At 34.5% G+C, this 22,573-nt stretch overlaps 1 protein-coding gene across 1 annotated transcript in view; it reads right to left on the reverse strand.

Moving 5' to 3' along the window:
• LOC106876754 (DENN domain-containing protein 4C) overlaps positions 1 to 22,573 on the reverse strand; it is a 129,521-nt gene that overhangs the window by 54,339 nt on the left and 52,609 nt on the right. Inside the window, exon 3 of the mRNA XM_014925442.2 lies at positions 2,141 to 2,436. Within this exon, the coding sequence (XP_014780928.1) occupies positions 2,141 to 2,436 (296 nt within the window). The remainder of the gene's footprint in view (positions 1 to 2,140; positions 2,437 to 22,573) is intronic.

The following is a 22,573-nucleotide window of genomic DNA, read 5'->3' on the forward strand; positions in this document are numbered from 1 at the left end:
TGGCTCCTGTGCAGGTGGCACGTAAAATACACCAGTTTGAGCGTGGCCGTTGCCAGTACCACCTGACTGGCCCTTGTGCCGGTGGCACGTAAAAGCACCCACTACACTCTCGGAGTGGTTGGCATTAGGAAGGGCATCCAGCTGTAGAAACTCTGCCAAATCAGATTGGGGCCTGGTGTAGCCATCCAGTTCACCAGTCCTCAGTCAAATCGTCCAGCCCATGCTAGCATGGAAAGCGGACGTTAAACGATGATGATGATGATGATATATATATATATATATATATATATATATGCACGAGTGTCTATACCCATGCACACATTTATAATGGAAATAAAATAACCACCATCGAAAGTTGGCCAGTCAAATGAGTGAAACAAGTAAAAGAATAAATAGACACTCCCTAATGAGAATCTTTTGAGATGAGATTAATTCTTGAAGACATTTTGTAAGAAGAAAAAAAGTGGGAAAAAAATATGTAAAAACAAAAAAGAATAAATGAAATGATTATACATAGGAAAAAAAAATGTAGTTTATCTTTAAACAACTAATGGCAAATAAAGAAAATTCTGTTGAAGGAGTTGGAACATTATTTCTACTATTAAAGAAAATAAATTATGCCATTCCTATGCCAACCAATGTACAATCTTACACATTTACTCAGTACTTTATAAATGTTTTTCTCTAATGCTTATAATAATTTCTTTCTTAACAATGACTAAGAATGGTGCATATTGGTAGAGCAGTAGCTCAGTATATTTCTATTACTTATTTTACCAAACACTGCAGAATAAAAAAAAAGAAGTTAAAATCCTCAATATTTAGACAGAAATATGACTTGTGAAAGACACAGAACAGTGACAAAAGCAGATCCAAGGATGACAAGCCATGCTGATCACACACACACACACATACAAATAAAATGCAAGAAACAAGTAGCTATATGTTTGTTGAATGTCTGAACTGTCCAACCTTTGACAGCAACAAAAGAATCAGATGTTGGAATACTTCTGATGATAATGATGTGGAGATTCTCAACATGAAAGCCTACAGATCACAAGAATGAGATGTGCCATTGTAGTGTGTGGAGTGGACCTACTGTACACTCTCTGTACACTGCTCTCTGATATAAAATAGCCTTAACCGTGGCATGTGGAGTTGACATGTCTCCCATGCAGGATTTCATTCAATTTTTATTCTTCTCCTCATTTAGTTGCCTTCACTAAACATTTTCAATATCAGGAATAATATTAAATGTTCAACAATGCAACCTTTCTCCAAGTTTTTAATCAAGGTATTCATAATTGCTGTTTGAAATGTCTGCCAGTATATTTGCTTAAGCTTAATTCCATAGATTCTCATACACAGTAAGTGCACTAAAATTGGAACTTATCCTACCAAATACTTGTGCAGAAGTAGTTAACAATACTGCAGATGTTAGAAAAGTCACACACCCAAGATATGATTCTCAGAAGATTAGCAATGGGAGCCATTGCTATATTTCTCCCTAAAAAAACGGAAGATATTACAACCATATGAGCTTTTTGTCTCAGCGCTTGGTTGATGAATACTTATAATTAACCAGGCCATTTTGACATTACAAATGAGGTTGAAGTGTTATATTTTCTATAAAACAAAGCCTTTTGTGTTAATCTTTTTTCGAAATTGCTATTCCCAATTTGAAAGAGCAAAGTCTCATTTTGAAATCATCAATATTACTTTGAAGTGGCAAAGTCTCAAATGGAAGTAAAATCTGCTCACTTAGAATAACAAATACTGTAGTAAGTGTATGTCATCATCATCATCATCATCATCATCCATTTTCCATGCTGGCATGGGTTGGACAGTTTGACAGGAGTCAGTGAGAGGGAAGACTGTGCCAAGCTCTAACATATGCTCATGGTTTCTATAGCTGGATGCCCTTCCTGATGCCAGCTGCTGCTTCACAGAGTGTGGCCTGGATGCTTTCTTTTTCACATGACACTGGCACTTGTGTGGTCACCAAGTAACTCACAAGACAAGATCCATGGCTGAGAAGGTATAGCGTTGAGGGAGGGGGCTTTATGCTGGGTGATGAAAGGTTAAAGTATGATAGAGGGACAAGTGAAAATAAAAAAAAATTTTTTAAAGAGATAATTACCCAATATCTGTTAATGGTGGCTTCTCCCTGCCTCTTCGGTAACAAATGTACATTTCTGAACAACGGATGCTACCATGGTTAAGGTCTGCAAGAAAGCCAGTTTGCGTTCGCTCAAGACAAACATAACCCTTCGGTTCTTTTTCAGCTAAGGATTTATTGATGACACATATGTCGGTGATTGGATCTTGTTTATGTGTTGGTTTAATAATGGTTTCATTTGTGGATTCTTCCAGTGGTAAAGGTGTTTCAGGTAGTCCAGCTACCACAAAATAATCGGCAACTCTACGTTCATCCATCTGAAAAAAAAAAGAAAAAAAAAGAAAGGGAAAAACATGAGATAAGAATTATGAATTATTTAATTTCAGACAATTCACAGCAAAGAATCTGACTATAAAAATATACAAAATCAACCATTCTTTCTTTAGCATTTAGATTATTCAATCAAGTATAAAACATATATTCACAATATTTTGAATTAATTCTGAATTATCTCATGGTTTCACGATATTGTTTATTTTTAGAATGACATTGTAGGGAATGAGTGAGAAGCTGGATATGGTTGGTTTAGATGCTGAAGAGTCAAAGGACAAATCTCTAAAACAAATACTAAAAGAAAAGAGAGAAGACAAAAATTAATGATTTCTTACACTGCAACAAGGTAATGCATCTATGAAAGTAGGAGCAAAATCAAGTCATTTATTTCCAGTATATTATTTGTACTTATATTTTAATGATGAACATGAGACAAATGCAAAAAGCCAACCCATTTGGTATCTGAACTCAGAACTTAAAAGAATGCACAAGTGCACCATTGTACAAGTAATTTGTTATGCATGTACAGAATATCTACATGCACATATTTTTCTACAAAGTAAACCAAATGAACAGAAAACTAGATAAATAAACACTAAACTTTAGATGTTTCTTTTCAAGTCAAGAAATATCACCATTATATATCACCATGTTTCAAAAATTTTTTATTGTTTTGTCATGAGTTTATCCAAAGTATTAAAGAAACTAGTTTGTTTTTTCTTTAATTTAAAAAATATTTTTTAGTCATTAATGCTTCTGAGACAAGGAAATGGTAATAAATAAAACCAAGCAGTGTTTATTAGCCTCGTTAAAACCCAGCAAGAGATTAAATTGTATAGGAAAATAGACTATCATTAACTAAAAGGTAGATAACAGTTAATCCCTAAGAGATTACCTAAAATTGTAGGAGAGCAAGTTTTTCAATAAATTTCCTTTAACACTTTTATAAAATAAAAAAATATATAATCAAAATCAAAACAAATCATATAAGCATTTGATAGATTTCAGATTTCATGAGTCATATCTATAAGACACATTTTATTTATCCAGTGTTAAGGCTTCTTAAATTGAAAACACTGAATAAATTGATTTCTCTCAGCGTTAATCAAAATCTGTTTTGTTTTTCTATATTCATACTTAAGTGGTAATAGTTGAAGAAATCACCAAAGTTTTATACTATTTTATATCCAGTCATTCACTCACCAAAAATCAAATCCCAGAAATAGAGCATGGAACTATAAATCAACAATGTAGCTGTCAGCCTCCAGTTAGTGCATTATTCCTTCAGTAAATCATTCTTTTTGTTCTTACTTGTACTGCTGCCAAGTGGAATAACAGAGATAGTTGGGAGCAAGGGGGTGGGGGGAAATAGGGTTCAGTGCTTTAGTATGGAGAGTAAGAACAACAAGGTATTAATGTAGTAAGCTATTAGTCATATTATCCAAAGCTAGTATGCTATCACCATTGCAACTATGTGGTGTGGTTGGCAAAAACATAATATCCAACTTACTTATCAACAGCACAGACCATCTAGTTGTAAATAAGTGCCACAAAATGGTACAATTCCTTACCATAAATAGTGAAAGGAAGAATAAGTCTGTTCAATCAGAGTTGTAACTGCACAACAATGAGAAGAGAATACGGCAGTGTGGTAAGTAGCTTGCTAACCAACCACATGGTTCCAGGTTCATTCCCACTGCGTGACACCTTGGGCAAGTGTCTTCTATTATAGCCTCGGGCTGACCAAAGCCTTGTGAGTGGATTTGGTAGACGGAAACTGAAAGAAGCCCGTCGTATATATGTATATATGTGTGTATGCATGTGTATATGTTTGTGTGTCTGTGTTTGTCCCCCCAACATCGCTTGACAACCGATGGTGGTGTGTTTACGTTCCCATAACTTAGTGGTTCGACAAAGAGACCAACAGAGTAAGTACTAGGCTTCAAAGAATACTTTCCACAGGCTGCAGTGGTATATAGTATCACACAGCCTAAGGCCTGCCTTGAACTGTTTTCTATACAAGGCACACACAGTCATCATTACACGCATGCACACACATTCTAGATGATAGACACTGAATCATCACAGTGGTTCAAGGCCTTCAATTCGGAAGTACTCATACAGTCACAAGCTGCTACATTTCATTTATCTAAACTAAACACTACAATTTGATGACTAGTGCTCATGTAGGTGTCCATGTGTGTGTGTGTGAGGAGGTGGGAGTAACTTATCTATATAAGCTTAATCAATGAGGTCAAGCTTAAAACCCTAAAAAAAAAAATTTTAAACTAAGATGTGCCCTTACAAGCAAGTATATGACCAACTTTATAATCCAGAATTAAAAAGAAAAGCAAGATTAGCAGAATACATGTAAAGCTGGCCCCACCCCTCCACCTTATCTAAAGTGAAACATGAAAATAGCTAAAAATAAAATAGCACTTAATGATAAAAATATCGTCTACTACTACTACTACTAATAATAATAATAATAATAATAATAATAATAATAATAATAATAATAATAATAATAATAATAATAATAATAATAATAATAATAATAATAATAATAATAATAATAATAATAATAATAATAATAATAATAATAATAATAATAATAATAATAATAATAATAATAATAATAATACATAAACCTGAAATATAAAAATTATGAGTTGGCCAGGGATCCTTTATGAGGTGGTTAGACTTAAAAAAACAGTCAATGAGAGCTAGAGAGAGAGAGAGAGAGAGAGAGAGAGAGAGAGAGAGAGAAAGAGAGAGATGAAGTGGTATTATCAGTTAGACTACTGATCAACCATCAGTTCCAAGACCGTGAAATCACTGATATTCCAAACAGTGGATGCAAACTGAAAAGTGTAGCTGAGGTGGTGATAGTTTGACTGGTGTAGGATTGTAGTGGCCAGAAATAAGTTATTTAATTACTCAATTCAGTAAGGATAAAAGTGTCATTTGTATAGAGAAACTAAAGTTCATCATGGTCAATAAGAGAGCTATCAATATAAGATAAAAATCCTTTTGTCCTTAAAGAACAAAAGATTGTTGTCAGAAATGACACTGAAATCAAAATGTCTAGCATTAACTCCTCCACACCATAAAAATTACCACACATGATGGTTGTATTCCAGTATGGCCATGACTTTTACAGCTTAAAGAATCTAAAGAACACAAGGTGCTGCAAAAGAAGGCCTGCTAAGAATATGATGTTGTAAACCAAGACATGGACTTCAGCAGTACACACACACATATGACAGACGTAACATTTTAACATTCACTTTTCCATGCTTGCATGGGTCAGATGAAACTTGCTGAGGCAGATTTTTCTATGACCACATGTTTCTGTTGCTAACCCTCACCTGTTCCCAGACAAAGTAATATTTCACCTTTGTCCTTCAATTAGGCTGAACATGTTTTTGTAGAAGATTGTAAACAAATGATGTATAAAGAATGACTGTTTCCAATCTCTGCGTAAATGTTGAGAGAAAAGTAAAACCTCTTACACAAATATATCCATACATGCGCACACACGTATACAATGGGTTTCCTACTCTTTCTGTCTATCAATAAGTCAACTTACAGCAATAAAAGAACATACCAGCGGTAAGTGCCCACACAGAGGTAACAAACCCGAAACCCCTTGGTTCTGGAGTGAATTTAACCACATGACCATGCTGGTGCTTAAATATACATACATGAAAGTGAGATAGCTGTAAAAGCTTGTGAAGAAAGGAGTGAAAATAAAATTTGGGTAAAGAAAAACATTACATTTTTAATAAAGGTGACCTAGACGACAGGAACATATAAGAACAAACGAGCAGAACTATAACAAAAAATAAATGTAGGATTGTATTAGCTTAAAGTTTAAACTGAAGTCTTTTTAATTAGAAGAAAGTTTAACCCTATGACATTTAAACTGGCCATAGCTGGCACAAATATTCTACCTGTTTTATGTTCAAACTAACCAGATGCAGCCTCTTCCCCCCCAAAAAATAAGCAATCACATTATCAAAGTCTTTAAGCTGTACAATAATGCATAATTAGTTGGAAACCATGTGAATGAATGAGCATTATGATTAACAGAGTAATCTAAATGTTAACGGGTTACAGAAGGAAAAGAAAATTGAACAAGAAAACTGTTGAGAATTTAGGTGATGAAAAATGGTCTACAACACTTAATGTATTTTAACCCTATAAATGTGCCTTTCAGATGCTGACAGAGAGACATGAAAATCCTCTCATGACAACATTTGTATATTTAAAACGGCAATGACGTGGCAATGATAAATGCTTCTGCCATGGTTTACATGCTCAAATTAGCTAGTTTGAAAGGTTATGTCGACAGGGTAGTTTAGGAGGAGAAGGATATGCGGCCTTTTCGGTCCCTAACTTTATTGGATCCTACAACACTTATTTGATTGCAACTGCTATAAATTTTGTGAACTTATACAAAATGATATCCAAAGAGTTCAAATATGTATGCACAAAGCTGAAATTCTTTTGAAGTTCCTTATGAACCAATTCCTTTGAAGCATTTGGAAAACAACACTTCAGTTTGATGAACAGATGAAATTTGAGTGTGATGGATTGAAATTCAAATGCCATTAAAACATACTAGAATGAAATATTTGCATATCTTTGCACATTGTGATTAGAGTGAAGAAATTCTTAAATTTATTGATTATATTATGTATTTTTGTATTCAAATTCATTTTTGTTTTGACTTTACTAAAAGTACATAAAAGAGTGTATAGTTTCTATTTTTCTCTCTGAAATTTAAATAATATCATCAATGATTTTACTTTAGACATTCTGCATATTTAATGCAGTGTAGATTAACGTCGAAGATCATTCCTCGAAGCATTCACAAGAACTTGAAACTGAGGAAATGCAAAATTGAAAACAAACAACCAAAAAAAACAAATGGTTGTAAAGGTGATAAGATGCATGGGAGAGAAAAATTTCTCCTTGGATATGATGCCAGACAACATTCTCAGAGTGGGTGGATTAAGGCAATAAAAAATAATTAATCTGTCCAAATACTCAAAGAAATGCAAATGACTAAGTCGTTTGAGCAGTTGGTAGTCCAGTACCGTAACCACCCAGATCATTCCATTTCAGTAGGGAAAGTAAGCCACTAGATTTTGTAATAAAGATTTGCTTATAATATTTAGTTCAACAAGAGAGAAACAGAAGAAGAATAGTAGCAAAATGTATACAAGCAGGTGTATTGAGAAACTCCAAGTGGATGTATAATTGTGTAGCAATCGGACATAAAAGAAAATAATTACAGTACAGTTGTAGCAGAATAAATAGAGAAAAGCCAACAGGAGGCTTGAATTTTCTCAAGCAGAAAGAGAAAGTTTACCGTATTCACACTACCCATGATGTCAAACAATTAATCAGTTGGCTCACTCTATTCAGTAGAACATAACCATTTCAAGCCCATAACTACAACCAGGTACAACATGTGTCAGGGCCACTGTAAAAGAGACCATTGTTTAAAAATCAGGTCTTTAATAGGGCAACAAAGTGAAAGTAATAAATTGAAATTCACACATAGTAGATCTATTCAGTGTAGGTGTTTCACTCAATTTTACATACTTTAGTTCCCTCAGTTAAGTAATGTATGTAATAAATTAAAAATGCACCCTTTTAAAGCCTAGCCAGGCTCATGGGCCCGGTTTCAATGGTGTATGTGTTCCACAGCTGGATGGGACGCCAGTCCATCGCAGCGTTACTCATTTTTGCCAGCTGAGTGGACTGGAGCAACGTGAAATAAAGTGTTTTGCTCAAGAACACAACGTGTCACCTGGTCCAGGAATCGAAACCACAATCTTACAATCATGATGCTGACACCCTAACCACTAAGCCACGCACCTCCACAAGTAATGTATGTACCAGATCTTTAGTAAATTTCAATCCATTATAAGATCTATACAATGGAATGAGAATTAAACTTCAAAGCTCTAAAACATATTTTGCATTTACATTACTAAATAAAAATGGTTAAGTTTATAAGGTTTTTGATGACCAGATAATGGCTCATTAGATGAGCTTTATTTGGCCTGCAACACTGATTGTAAATTCTATTTTAATCAAGTCATGTAGCTGACAATGTAGCAAGTATTTTTGGGACTTATTGGTCTTCTCTTCAAGACATGGTGTTATCAATGAAGTGGCTTGTTAAAAGTACTCAGCAAAAATTTAACCTCAGTATCATTATTCAACAGCAAAGCTAAATAGGTTTCAAGCATCAAACATACTCACACATACCAAACCACTTTTATTATCATACTGTATGGTATTTCAAATAATTTGATTTCACAACTTCTTGTGTCGTTAATTTCTGCAGTGGTATGGGCTTTAAGAGGATAGTTGCTGATACAGAACCTAACTCTCCCAAAGAAGAATACATGTTTAATGGGAGAGAGAGAGAGAGGGGGGTGGATGGGATGAGAGCACAGAACGCAATACCAAGCTAATGGGAAAATCATCAAGGTTACACACTTGCCGCCATACAGCTGTGAACTGTAGGACCCTTCAGCACTAGAAGCTGGTCTCAAATACTCAGTGCTCAAGTGTTTAGTGTTTTTGCCACATGCAGATAAACCAATGCCTGTAATAGGGGACCAAAGGCCAACTTCTTAGTTGTTTCTTTGGTATCACACACACACTAGTATGTAGAACATAAATTTAGTACACTAACTTTTATTTATGTTTAAAACAATCTTGTAGTATATTTACTTAGTAATAAAGAAATGTCACCAAACTTCTGAACTAAATGTCTTTCAATATTTATTTACTTTTCTCTATCTCCTAAATTCAAGCCTTGCCGTGTCTACTTTCCATCACTTTTGCATAGATAACAAGATGTACCAGTAAGACAGCAAAGAGCACACAATTGTGACTTTGTGCTACTGTTAAAAATAAATGACTGGGTTCTCATTCCTAAGGTATTTTTTAATATTATTATTGTTATTATTATTACTATTATTCAGGTTACTGCCTGGAATCGAACTCAAAATCTTGGGGTTAGTAGCCTGTGCTCTGAACTATGTCATATGCCCATGGGCAATTATGGAGTGAATTTTTAGGGCTTATAAATCAAATATTTTCCTATCCTTCCTTAGGAATGAGAACCTAGGTTCAAAATTTCCCCAAGACACCTGATGAAGGCTGGAGAGTACATCAGCCAAAACGCTGTGATAACAACAAACAAGATGAGGACAAATATCTATCAAATGTAAATAATGTACATAATTCCTCATCTCTTAAATATAGAACTGTACTTTTATCACTTTTATTATAATAATTACAGAATTTCCAAATACCGTAATCAGAACTCAGAAGAATATTTGCTTATAAAAAATCAAGTCCAGCTACATTTGTTGAGGTCATCAACATCTTAACATATGCTTTTTTTCCATGTTGAACATTACCATGCCTGCTATAGACAGTTACTATGGCAGCCAAACAAGTTTCTTTAACACAAGACAGTATGGCAAGCGGATTTGGAATTAATATTAATTTATATACAAATAACAGATGACTAATGGACAAAAAAGAGAAAACAAAAAAAAGAGGAAAAAAATTCTTTTTTTCCATCCATCCATTCAGATACAGCCTCAAAAGTAAAAATTAAAATTTTCCCAGAGCCAAACACTTGTATTGATCCATATAAAAATCTACTTCAACCCACAATAATTTGACTTGCTACTTTGTAAGAAGACACTGATTTTAAACATGGAAAAGATAGAAATAGATAAATATCAAATGAAATAATGAGAACGATGGTGGTGATAAATTGTGGTGATAATGATGAAGAAGACGACACTGAAGACTCAGAAAATAGAAAGAGGCTGAAGGAAAAAAGAAAAGACAAAGATGAAAACAAATATTTCTTTGCATCTTTGCATCTCAATTTTCCTCCTTCTGCCAACATTTTGAAAATCATTCTCTAAGTTTTAGTTTCAGAAAAATTGATTAGGAAGCATTTTAATGAAAGCTAACACTTGTGGCTATCTTTCATTCAGATACACATATGCACATACATATGCATGCGCAAATGCATGTTCACGCCCACAGGCATGTGTGTGTGTGTGTGACATAATTGATTTTCCAATTTATGGAGCTGTTGTCATGTCAACGGCTTATTTGCCTCTGCTTTCCCAATGTAAACATATATTACACATAATAGAGACAGGTGGTAGGTAATTAATCATGGTGAACAATGGTTTTGATGTAGTAAGCAAGTCTGCATTGGTTGAATACTGATAAACTAGGGAAAAGAAACCCCCCCCCCCCGACATCAACCAAGCCTTACTACTATACAACAATGTTTCCATAAATTTCTCGACAGGTAATAAATATATATCGAACAATCAAGATGGGTGATTCATGTCAATTATGTATACACACAACATTCACTTCATGCTTGACTTGCCAACAGCTACTGAATTATGGTCCCCAAGTAAGGTGCATTACTTTTATTTGCCATGATTTTTTAAAGTAAAAAATAGGTGCTGCCACTTGGGCTTAAGAAATACTCAGTTCATAGAAAGTGGGTGTCTGACATTTTAGATTATAGCAAAAAAGAAGCCAACGAGGGGGGAGTCTACAGGGTCATTCTAATAGAAATTTTTCATGCTAGAAATAGCAGCCAAAGAACTCCCACCTCAAGTCATACTCTACAACCTAAAAAAATAGATGGGATGGTCTTGGCTAGAATGCCTTTTATGTCAAGTCTGCTTCATCAGGGCAAACACAGGATCAAATAATAACACTCACACAAAGAAGTCTAATTCTCATTTAATCCAATGGAAGACAATGTTACTTCATATACGCCAACAGATAGCTGCATTTTAATACTTTGCCAATAACTGTGCATACGCATTGTTAGTGCATGTTAGTAAAACATTACTGAGACAAGTGGAAAAGTTTAAGTATCTCCAGAACATATTCACAAGTGATGGGGATCGGCGAGGATGAGAAGACTGAATTCGATGCTAGGATTGCTGATGCCAGTACAATAACGCACCAGCTTCAGCATTCAGTCGTCAGAAGATGAGAGATCGGCAAAAAAAAGAAGCCAAACTTGCTGCCGTTTTCGATTCGAATTTTGTACCTATTCTCTTCTATGATTATGAATGCTTGGTGATAATCAAAAAACTACAATTGTGAATTCAATTGGTTGAACTGAGGTTCTGCCAAAAGGTCTCTGAAGGGACATTACTCAAAAGAGGGCATAGCTGAGAGATCAGGGAGTATCTCCCTGGTCAAGCTACTATTTCTCCCCAATGAGTAGTCACAGCTCCAGTACTACAGACATGGTTAGAATGCTGCAGGAAAGGATCACAAGACAGATTCTTCAAACTGAGCCAACTGGTAGGAGAGCTAAGGGTAGGCTACAAGCAAGATGGTAGGATAATGTCCATAGCCTCAGTTAGTCATGTTTGGGAATCCAGCAAGTAAGTTTAACAGGACTCAATGGAGGAGATACCTGATAACTCTACCCCGCTGACCATCTCAGACATAATGAGTGGTGAAAATAGATGGATGGATGCATTATTAGTCATATTTCTTATATAATTTACTCAGTTATTTATATAATTGTTGTAATCTGAATCTAATGTCACACTCCCACCAGCTGTTGTTCACTTTTTTTCTGCAAGGGATAACAAACAATAAAAAGGAATGCCAACATTTGGATAACAACTGCTTCTTTTTCACAGTGATAGCTGCAACGTTTAATTCAATCTGAGAGAAGAAGACTGATCTTCATTTGCAATCTTATATCAAAGAAAACTGGATAATCAAATATTTCTGGAAGACATTACTTACATTGAAAAAATAATGTCTTCGCAGAATGTTCTTTGAAATTCTATTTTTTGAATGCTCTTAAAGATATACAACTTTTTCTCAAGAAGAACCCCTATAATCATTTCCGCCTAGGGAACTGAGATACTTAGCAGCAATAATATGTTGAAATTATTACACATTAGTAGTTGTAGGGTAATAACCAATAAGCAATATATGAATTCCAAAGAGAAAAATGATGTTCTAGGAGAGGAAAAACAAGGAATTTAAAAGAGAAATGAAGTTGCAGCAATGACATGAGCATTAATACAAACCATATAGTTTCAGGTCCAATTATTCTATGTGTCCAATTATACTATAGCCCCAGGTTGATCAAAGCCTTCTGAGCAAATGTGGTAGATGGACACTGATAAAAGCCCATTGTGTGTGAATATAAATACATAAAATACATGAAATGTAAGTATATGTCTCATTATCCTGACATCATATGATCGTTGTAAACAAGTACCACTGTTATACAAGCAGTGTCATTCATTTCCCATATTCTGTGGAGACATGTCTGACCATGGGGAAATATGACTGTTTAGAAACAGGTGAAGGTTAGCAACATATAATTAATAATTATTTTAATGTGTCTTGACCTAATTATAGAACTCACAAATAAGCAGCCTAACCACAAGGCCAGCAACTCAACCACACTACACATTCTCTCTCTCTCTCTTTCACTCACATGCATACACACACACAGAGATTTCTTTTAATAGAAAGGTTGAGAAATAACAATGTGACAAGTTTTTAAGTTCAAGGTGAAAAAAATTGATTTCATACATTATCAACAAGGAGTGATAAGATTTTTCGTTAGTACAGTGACAGTAACTTGAAAAGGTAATTGAAGTTAAAACAATACTTCAGATATATTTAAACTCAATTCTAATAGGGAAAAGGAGATCTAAGGTTAACAAGTATTAATATGAATAATTACTAACGATATCTAATTTTAACAACTTACTGCACATTGTGCTTTCTTATCATGCTTCGTTATTACTTGAAAGGAGCCCAACCTAATTAATGAATACTCCTTGACCATTATTAAATATTAATCACAATAGCGAGCTGGCAGAAACGTTAGCACGCCGGGCAAAATGCCTAGCGGTATTTCATCTGCTGTTACGTTCTGAGTTCAAATTCCACCTAGGTCAACTTTACCTTTCATCTTTTCAGGGTCGATTAAATAAGTACCAGTTAATCATTGGGGTCAATGTAATCGACTTAATCCCTTTGTCTGTCCTTGTTTGTCTCCTCTATGTTTAGCCCACTGGGGCAATAAAGAAATAAATTGCAATAAAATCCTTTACCACATAATTATTTTCAATAAACATGCTTGTTTCTTTCTATTTTGGATGTCATTTCATCAGTGAAGGTCAATGTTCTTAAATCTGATCTGTTTTTTGACCAACACATTTCCATTACATTACATGTCTATAAGTCATTGATGGCCAAGTTAATGGAGAAGACAACAACAAGTGAAAGAAGGGGATGAACATCATTTTGTATCTTAGTATTGTGCCACGTCCATGCCAAGACACTTTTGAAGTAAGGAAGTACTTACTGAATGCAATGATTCACTATTGTAAGCAGTAGTATCACTAAAAATTACAAGTTTTACATGACATTTTACAGAGCTTAAGTTAGTGTGGTTTTGCACTAGGACAGAAGCACTAATGATAAAGCCCCCATGTTCTAACACATCACTAGCATACAGGAAGAGACTGACAATAAATAACATGTCTATAGTTTAGTTATTTTTATCTTCTTACATCCATCTCTTGTCATGACACATGAGGGGGTCTGCAATTTCTGGCTGAACAACCTGCACAAATGATTTGTTTATAGTGATCGAATGTCTTGTGTTCACGTAAGCTCACTCCTTCCATCAAATTGACATTACCTGTACAGCTGCAAGAGCAATGTGAAATGAAGTGCTTTGTTTAAGAACACAACACAACACCCAGTCCGGGAATCGAAACCATGATTTCACAATTGTGAGTGCATCACTAACCACTCAGCCATGCACCTTCACATAAGTGTATGTATGTATGTATGTATGTATGTATATATATATATGTGTGTGTGTGTGTGTGTGTATGTATGTATGGAGAGAGAGAGAGAGAGAGAGAGAGAGAGAGAGAGAGAAAGAGAGAAATTCTCATTAAATCTTTCTGTTTTCCATTAAATCCTAACCATTGTGCTGTCACTAGGTCCCTATCCAGTACAAAGGATGTCAACTAGTACAGACAACCTTTATATTCTGTTGAACCACCCAAGCAGACTCCCACCTCTATTCAACTAGACACATTGAGGAGAAATATACTTGTACTTTGCTTTAGAGCAGGGAGGTCACCAAACTTTTTTCACAGTGGGCCAGATAACTAAGAGAAAGACAAGCTTGGGCCGCATGACCATTTTGTTCAATACAATACAGTTAATACACAAAAGATAAAGGCAACCAACATATTTATTTACCAAAAAGTTATCAAATAGGCGACATTAGCAATAAGATAATTATATCACATTCAGTGTGCACATATCTGAATCTCACAAACTAAGCAGTGAAAAAGGTTTGTGAGATTTCTGAAACTGGTGTTTAGCTTTTATTTAGCCAGTGTTTAGCTTTTAAGACATCATCAATATTTGCTTTGAAATCGCTGCATCCAACCAAGAGAACTGCTTTCAAATACTCCATTTTTGAAAATGTTTGCTCACAGACAGATGCCGTACCAGAGGCAAATGAACTCTCATTACAGGCACTTACACAAAAGGTACAGTATGGTGGTGGGTTGCATCTAGCCCGCGGGCCATAATTTGGTGACCCCTGCTTTAGAGTAATAAAATAAAAATTAGAAATCCCTACCAAAGCAAACTCCATATTTAGGGTTGCACAGGATCAGCAAATTTTCAAAAACAACTTTTAACTCTTAAATTTGAAAGACAGTGTCTATAATCTTTCCAGATTCTATATTAGGGGGACAAAACCAGCTAGATAAGGTTAATGTGGTTAATGTTTGGTATTAACTTTTAAAGGTCACTTGTTAGAGTAGAATTGGATAAAGTGCTTAGAGTGGAGTCTAGGGTGTGACAGACAGGAGGGGGTAGATTTAGGTGGAGACAATTTCTGAGAAACAGAGACCATTAGAGTAAAAGAAAAGAGTTTTAGAAGTGAAAGGATGATTGAAGAGTATGAGGAGTATGTGAGTTTTCTCTTTTCCTAAGTAGAAAACTTTTCCATCCCTAAATACATTAAAAGAAATTATACGCAGTAATCTGTGTATAATAAATACACAGATTACTGTGTAATGAATAATAAATGAATGACAACAAAATAATTCTGAAAGAAAATAGTCATAAATGTAAATAGCCAAATATTTCAGTCATACATCAAACATTGGTCATACATCAATTAATGTAATTTTGAAACAGACTAAACTACGAGAAAAAATGCTTTTCAAATACGAGGAGGTAGAGAGAGAGAGAGAGAGAGAGAGAGAGAGAAAGAGAGAGAATATCTATGTACATGTGTGCACTTGTTTATATGCAATTAAGTAAAATCCAGCAATTATTTTAAATAAAATAAATACTAGTCACAACAACAACAAAATTAAATTCTTTAGATATTTGTTTTTAATTTGTATCATTCATCATTTGTCCAGTAGGCCACTGGGTGTTGTTGAAGCGACCTTCAAGCAACCCACATGAGAATCGGGTCTGACCTGTTAAATATTTATGTTTAAGTCACTTGATGATTAAAGAGGCCAGTGGGTGTGGGGAGGAGGAGGAGAGAGATAGCTATATGTTCTGTGAGGATAAAAAAAAAAGAAAGTAAAAAAACATTCTGCAACCTATAAGTTTTGGAAACTGCTTCTTTAAAACGTGGCGGTGGGGGATAAGAGGTAGTGAAGAAGAAAAATTACAAATTAAAATCATGAATAATCTGCTGTTTTTATACAGAAATACAAACATTTTATACATTAGCTACACATTTCCTAAATTTCTCTTTTTTTTTTATTTATATTTTTATAGAGAAGGAAATACAGTATTTATAACAATTTTTAGGTTTTAGTCCCCTCGGTGTGGGAAATAAGGATACAGGGAAGGGGGTTGGTATCAGTGTGATGTTAAAGTTTGGGAGAAAATGCGAAAAAGATGTTTGAAAAATGAATGCAATTCTAAGGGAAAAAATGGATTGTACAAAGTATTTATTCAAATAATTGGTGGTGATGTTTTTGGTTAAGGTTGAGACATAAACACAGTATGTCTTCTTCCACCAAGAATTTAAATTTCATTCAAAATTTTTAAAAAATATTTATATATTTCAGTTATTAGCATTAACAAAGTAGAGCATAAATTCTTTAACCAATTCTTGAAAATCTTCAGATATGCACCACTACAAGAATCCAGACTAAGATAATAATGATTCAAGATGTGTTTAATAGATTGCTTTCCTCATGACCTCAAGCATATAAACTCATCAGTGTGACCTCACAAAATATGAATGTTTTATACTGCTGCCACTACTTGATTCAATTCAACCAGTTTACCCTTGGGTACTTACAACTGGAAGTTCATCCTAGGGTTTTGAGTGCCTTAACCACAGACAAGGAGCAGAGGAGAGATATGAATTGCTCATCCCCATAACTGGTTGTGTTTTACCCTGGAACTTGGACAGCTATTTCCTTTAGTTATAGTGACAAAATCATTTTTCATGAATTAGTTTAACTCTTAGTCATTCAGATTACTTTGTCAAATTAATAATGTAGCTTCTAGCTTCAGGATTTTAAAGATGTGATTGTTTATCATTTAGAATTACATTGCAAGGCAAGTGCGAGAGGCCAGATCTGACCTGTTTGAACTTAAAACAGGTAGAATATTTGAGCTGGATATGATGGCTGGTTTAAATGCTAAAGGGTTAAAAGAAATATTAACCCTCAACTAATGAAATTAAGCTAGAAGTGTAAATATTGAAATCTATACATTTATTCAATGTGCTGTACAAAATAAAACAGCTGTAAAAAAAATTAAAAAATAAAAAAAGACAAAAACAAACATTTCTAATCATTATTCAGTAAATCAAAATAGAAGACATACATACATCATTGTGCCACGAAGTAAAACAAAGACATCTATTGTTCTATTTACATGGAAGTGGAGTAGCAGTGTTCATGACCTTTGCTACCTGTCCTAGACTAGAAACTAATGTAGAGGACAAACCAGAAACACAAGTATTTACTTTGTCCAAAAGCACAAATAATGTACAGCTTTTCTTCTTTTTTTTAATTTCCAAACCAATCTCTGTTTTGGTTTGGAATTTGGCAACTTATTTTATTAACTATGGAGTGGTGAAAGAAAGCTGACCTTAGAGTGATTTAATCTGAACACCCGAAAGGAAATGTAAAAAAACTATACTCTTCACTATTGTTCTACTGAATCTACTACTCAACACAGAATAACACTTTACATGACTGACAAAAAAAGTTGCACATCTTTGGAAGAGGGTGGAGATGGTTTAATCGTTCCCAGTTCTTAGCACCGACTTATTTTATAAACATCAGAAGGTTGAAAAGCAAAACCAAACTCAGTGGTATTTCAATGAGGAATGTAAAGGGGCATGATTAAATACCACATATTTTAGTCTGGCACTATTGTTTCTCATAGCAATGATTTTCAAAATATCACAAGGTCACTAAGTTTTTAGCAAAGCTATAAGGTGAGCCGAATAAACCCAGTACTTGACTGGTACGTGCTTTATTGATCCTGGAAAGCTGACAGCAAAAGTTGACAATCAGCAGAATTTCAACTAAGGTTATATATAAAGACAAAAGTCAATGCGCCTTTGCCAATTACCCAACTGGCTTATGCCAAACTCACTGGTACTTCACAACTCTGGAGAAATGAAAACAAAAATCACACCTTGCAGGCTTTGAATTTAAGACATGCAAAATGGAAATTAAATATTGTAAAAGACAACTATTTCTATCAGAGTCTAACAATGATGTATTTGTCTCAAAAGACATGCAAAATGGAAAAACAGTCAAGTTCACCCCTGAAGACAAACTTCATTAGCTTTCTATAGAGGATAAGTGATGAAGAGCAATGATGTCCTCTGAGAAATTCTAAACAAGAACCAAATGGCTGGGCTGAGTTGTCTTGGAGAACCATGTTGGAAGTTACCTGGTAGTGTTACTATGAGGTATTGTTGATCAAAATGTGGGGAAAGCACTATAAATGTTCTGCACAGACTTGTCCAATGTTTGACTATTGCTGACGTAAAAGTTGGAATAGCTATAGTCACATTTAGAGTAGACCTGGTCATTGGCCAAATCCATCATAAAGATCACACCATTACCTCCTTCAGGTGGGAAGGCCAAATAATTTTCCTGACCGGTGGCTATGTCAAAAGAGGTTGTATGATGGACACAACTGACAGGATCAAAGACTGATACTTTCTTTTTGGCTAAGCCCTAATTAAGTTTTACAAGTTCTCCTTAGAAAAAGGTGAGGAGGAAAGGGAGGGGCTGCCTCCAGTAATTTGGTAGACAAATGTATGGGCCTACTCTTTAGCAGGCGTTTGAAGGTTGAAGAATACAGCTGAGAGAGGGCACTTAGTAATCAGAGTAATCTTGGGCCACAGGGGTTCCTTGATTGGTCTTATGTGTGACTCATTCAATGGGAATCTCTCATATATCTGTTAACTATGACTTTTTTTCATTTTAATACATATATTTCATTTGATTTCTATGTAAACTCTTGCATTTTGGTTAACCTGTCCCTAATAATGTCTTCCTCATCCCTTGCCTTTGCAAAAATAATAAAGAAAAGATTAATTCATTTATTTATTGATTCATTTCCTCACTCTTGTCAGCATCAATGTGACTATGTTAACCACCATGATATTGCTTTTTTTTTTTTTTTTGTTCTGACATCCCCACCCTTCACCTCAAAAGTTCTAGTAAGCTGTCTAAATACCTCCAAATCTATCAAATTACCAAAACACTGCTAAAAAAACAGTCAGCAGGAATAGTTTAAATACTTCCTTCTTTTCATCATTTTAAAGTTGTATCCCAGGAGTATTCAGTGCAGTTATCAGTGGTAAAGGGACCAAAAAATGCTTCTATTACTACAGTTTCTATTTTATTTATTTTCTTATTTATTTCCTTTCATCTATTTTCATTCTGTGTTCTATTCCTAACATAATTTCAAGTATACATTTTTCTGGTAGAAACCTTGTGGAGGGTGGGTGCTTCAAGAGACGGTGGTGAAATACAAATCCTTACCCAGACAATAATCAGTAGAGTTTCAGACGAAAATACTTTGGAGTATTCAGTTACAACTCCTTACATTCTGAGTTTAAATCCCAGCAACGGTCAACTCGACCATTTATACTTCTGGAGTCAATAAGTTAATAAAATAAAGTATGAGCAGTCCTTAGGACTCATCCATTCAAATTCATAACCTCCATAAGAAAGTCAAACAGGTAAATTTTGAGGACACACTACATTTTGGGGACACACTACATTTTTACACAGAATTTCATTAGACAAAAGATGAATGTAAACATTTGGAGGACAACCTACATGAATATAAATACTCTTCTTTTTACACCTAGTATTACTAGAGACACAAGAAAAATGTGCAGATTTTTGAGTACAGCTGTTGCCAGTCCAGTACTGATAACGATATTAACTGACTGTTTCCTTCCTACTAAATGTGGCTATATACTTTTGTTTAAATAGTATTGTGCAGAATCAACAGAACACTGGGCAAAAATATTTCATATGTAATTATATTTTGAATTCAAATTTTGACCGGATCAAGTTGGGCTTTCATTCTTCAAGGTTGATAGACTAAGTATTGGTCAAATAGAAAAAAATCCAATGAATCTGTTAATATCTCTGTGTGTAAATTAATGGCCTTGTCTCTCATGTTTGAAATCTTTGTTGGCATGGTTGAATCATACAAGATTAAACCTTTATATTTACTTGTGCTCAGTTTCCTGGATATAAATTTTATTAATTCTCCTTACAGGCCTTATTTGATGGTACATAAACGACTGACACTGCTGTCAGAACATACAAAGGACGCTGCAAGAGAGAAGTGTCACTGAAACCAATCCATCATTCTTCCATTCATTAACACAATTTGTAAGATTACAAAAGCAATTCTCAAAGTTTCGCTTACTCATACTTATTTTGTCAACCTAAGGATAAATGGCCAGCTTTAAAGAAAGGGTGGGGTGGGAGTTTGAACTCCTAACAAAGAAATATTGAATTTATTACAAAAACCATCTTCAGATAATGTTGTTAGTTTATTTTTTTACATTAAACAAGGCCTCAAAAAGAAAGGGAAAATGGATGTGTTACATTAATACCTATCCAAATGACTTGGCTGAGCAGATATTTTATTAAAGACGTTGCAGATTTGAATATCTTGACTTTTTAGGGCACGTTGGGCAATGTTATTATTCAATTCATTTTATTTTTAAGACTGGGGTGTGATTTGAGGACGTTTTGACTGCTATTTTTAGAAAGTTATTTCAACCATGCAATTTCCTTCACTGGGTTTAGGTCTAAAAGAGTGCCCACAAGAAATATTGAAGCTTTTGCCAAAATAAGAAGAGCCAGCTTTACAGGCAGAAGGAAAATAGTGGTATTTTTTTCATTTATCTCTTTGTCAAGATCATGCCTGTGAAACTAATAAACTTCAATTAACAGCCAAAATCAACTCCTAGTTTGTCTAGACTGACTGGGAGGTTGCTTATTATACTCTCATGGGATTTGAGAACATATTGAAAAGGTTTAGCTGTATAATTAGAGTTCTATTCCTTACCACTTCCTGATCAGCTGGGAAGTTTTGAAGCAAACTATTTAAAGAAAGAATGCCAAAGAAAATCTCTGGAATGACAAGGTCAAGTTACACAGAACACAAGAAGCAGAGAGTGTATGTTTAGTAAAAGACAAAACAGAGAAAAGAAAAGGTAACTTTTGAAATACACGATTCATTTTAAATTGATTCAAAAGCAGATATGACATACAATGATGTAGTGATTACAGGTAAAGGTGTCGGTTGCAAAATGAAGCTGAAGCAGTTAAAGAAATTGGTCTGACCAATATTAACTCTACAGATGGGAAAACTTGAAGGTGACAAAAGGGAAGAAGAAACAATGGACAGTTTCCAATTCAAATGCTCAAGAACCACTGATAAGGAAAGGAGATGAGAAGGGTAGAGAAGCTGGAATGAGACCAGAACAGTGGCAGAAAACAAAGCAGGTTGGAGAGATTGTGTTGTGGCTTTATGTGCCTCATGGGATGGAGAGAACTTACAAAGTAATTACAAAGGTAGTAATTTTAATTATACACACATAACCATTAATTTCATTTTTCCAGTGGTAGTCAGAGAAAGAAGGGCAATGCAACTATTGTCAAGACTTTTGAGATTGATGGACAAAAATGATCCCCATACCTAAACTAGATAATTACAAGGGCCAAATGCTGGTGACAAATTGGACGACAAATAAATTTTATTACTCGAAATTAGACATGAACCCTCTGAAGGGCTTCCATCTTACAAATGTCTCTCTAAAATTTGACTGAGCTGAGGCTGCGTACTTGCTGGATAATGGGATTGAACCTGAAACGATGTAGCTGTGAACTGATTCAAAATTAACCACAAGCACATAGTCATGTCTATGCCTATTCAGATGACCAAGAGAAAATTTCAAACTTTAAAAAAAAAAAAAACACAGAAAAAATTAAACTTTTTTTTCAAGCAACCAAATAAAATTACTTCTCAAGGTGGGGAAAAAAAAAAAAAAAAAAGCTCTAAATTAACAGACTGGCGAACAACCATGATTGGCTGCACAGGTTTATTTATTTTTAGCTAGTTTCGACTATTTGACTAGATTCATACTTCTGTTTTGACAGAATTTCTGAATTTGTTTATAGTTTCTCTCCTCACTCAATTCCCCAATATTTTCACGTTTTTGTCAGTTTTTATAGCATGCTTTGCACTCTCCTGCTTAGAAACGTCCATGACAAGCACAAGTGCTTGTCAAAGAAGTCACAAGAGGTCATTTACTGACCTCATGGCACAAGGAAAAGCTAATGTCAGACATCGTTATGATTATTATTATTACTATAGGAATGAGTCAACCAACTTATTTCTTCTCTGCTAATTTCTAATCAAATAACAAAAATTAGAAATCTACTAACAAGGTGTTGGAGTAAAAAAAAAAAAAAA

The sequence above is a fragment of the Octopus bimaculoides genome, chromosome 12 (genome assembly GCF_001194135.2).
Source record: "Octopus bimaculoides isolate UCB-OBI-ISO-001 chromosome 12, ASM119413v2, whole genome shotgun sequence".
Lineage (NCBI taxonomy): Eukaryota > Metazoa > Mollusca > Cephalopoda > Octopoda > Octopodidae > Octopus > Octopus bimaculoides.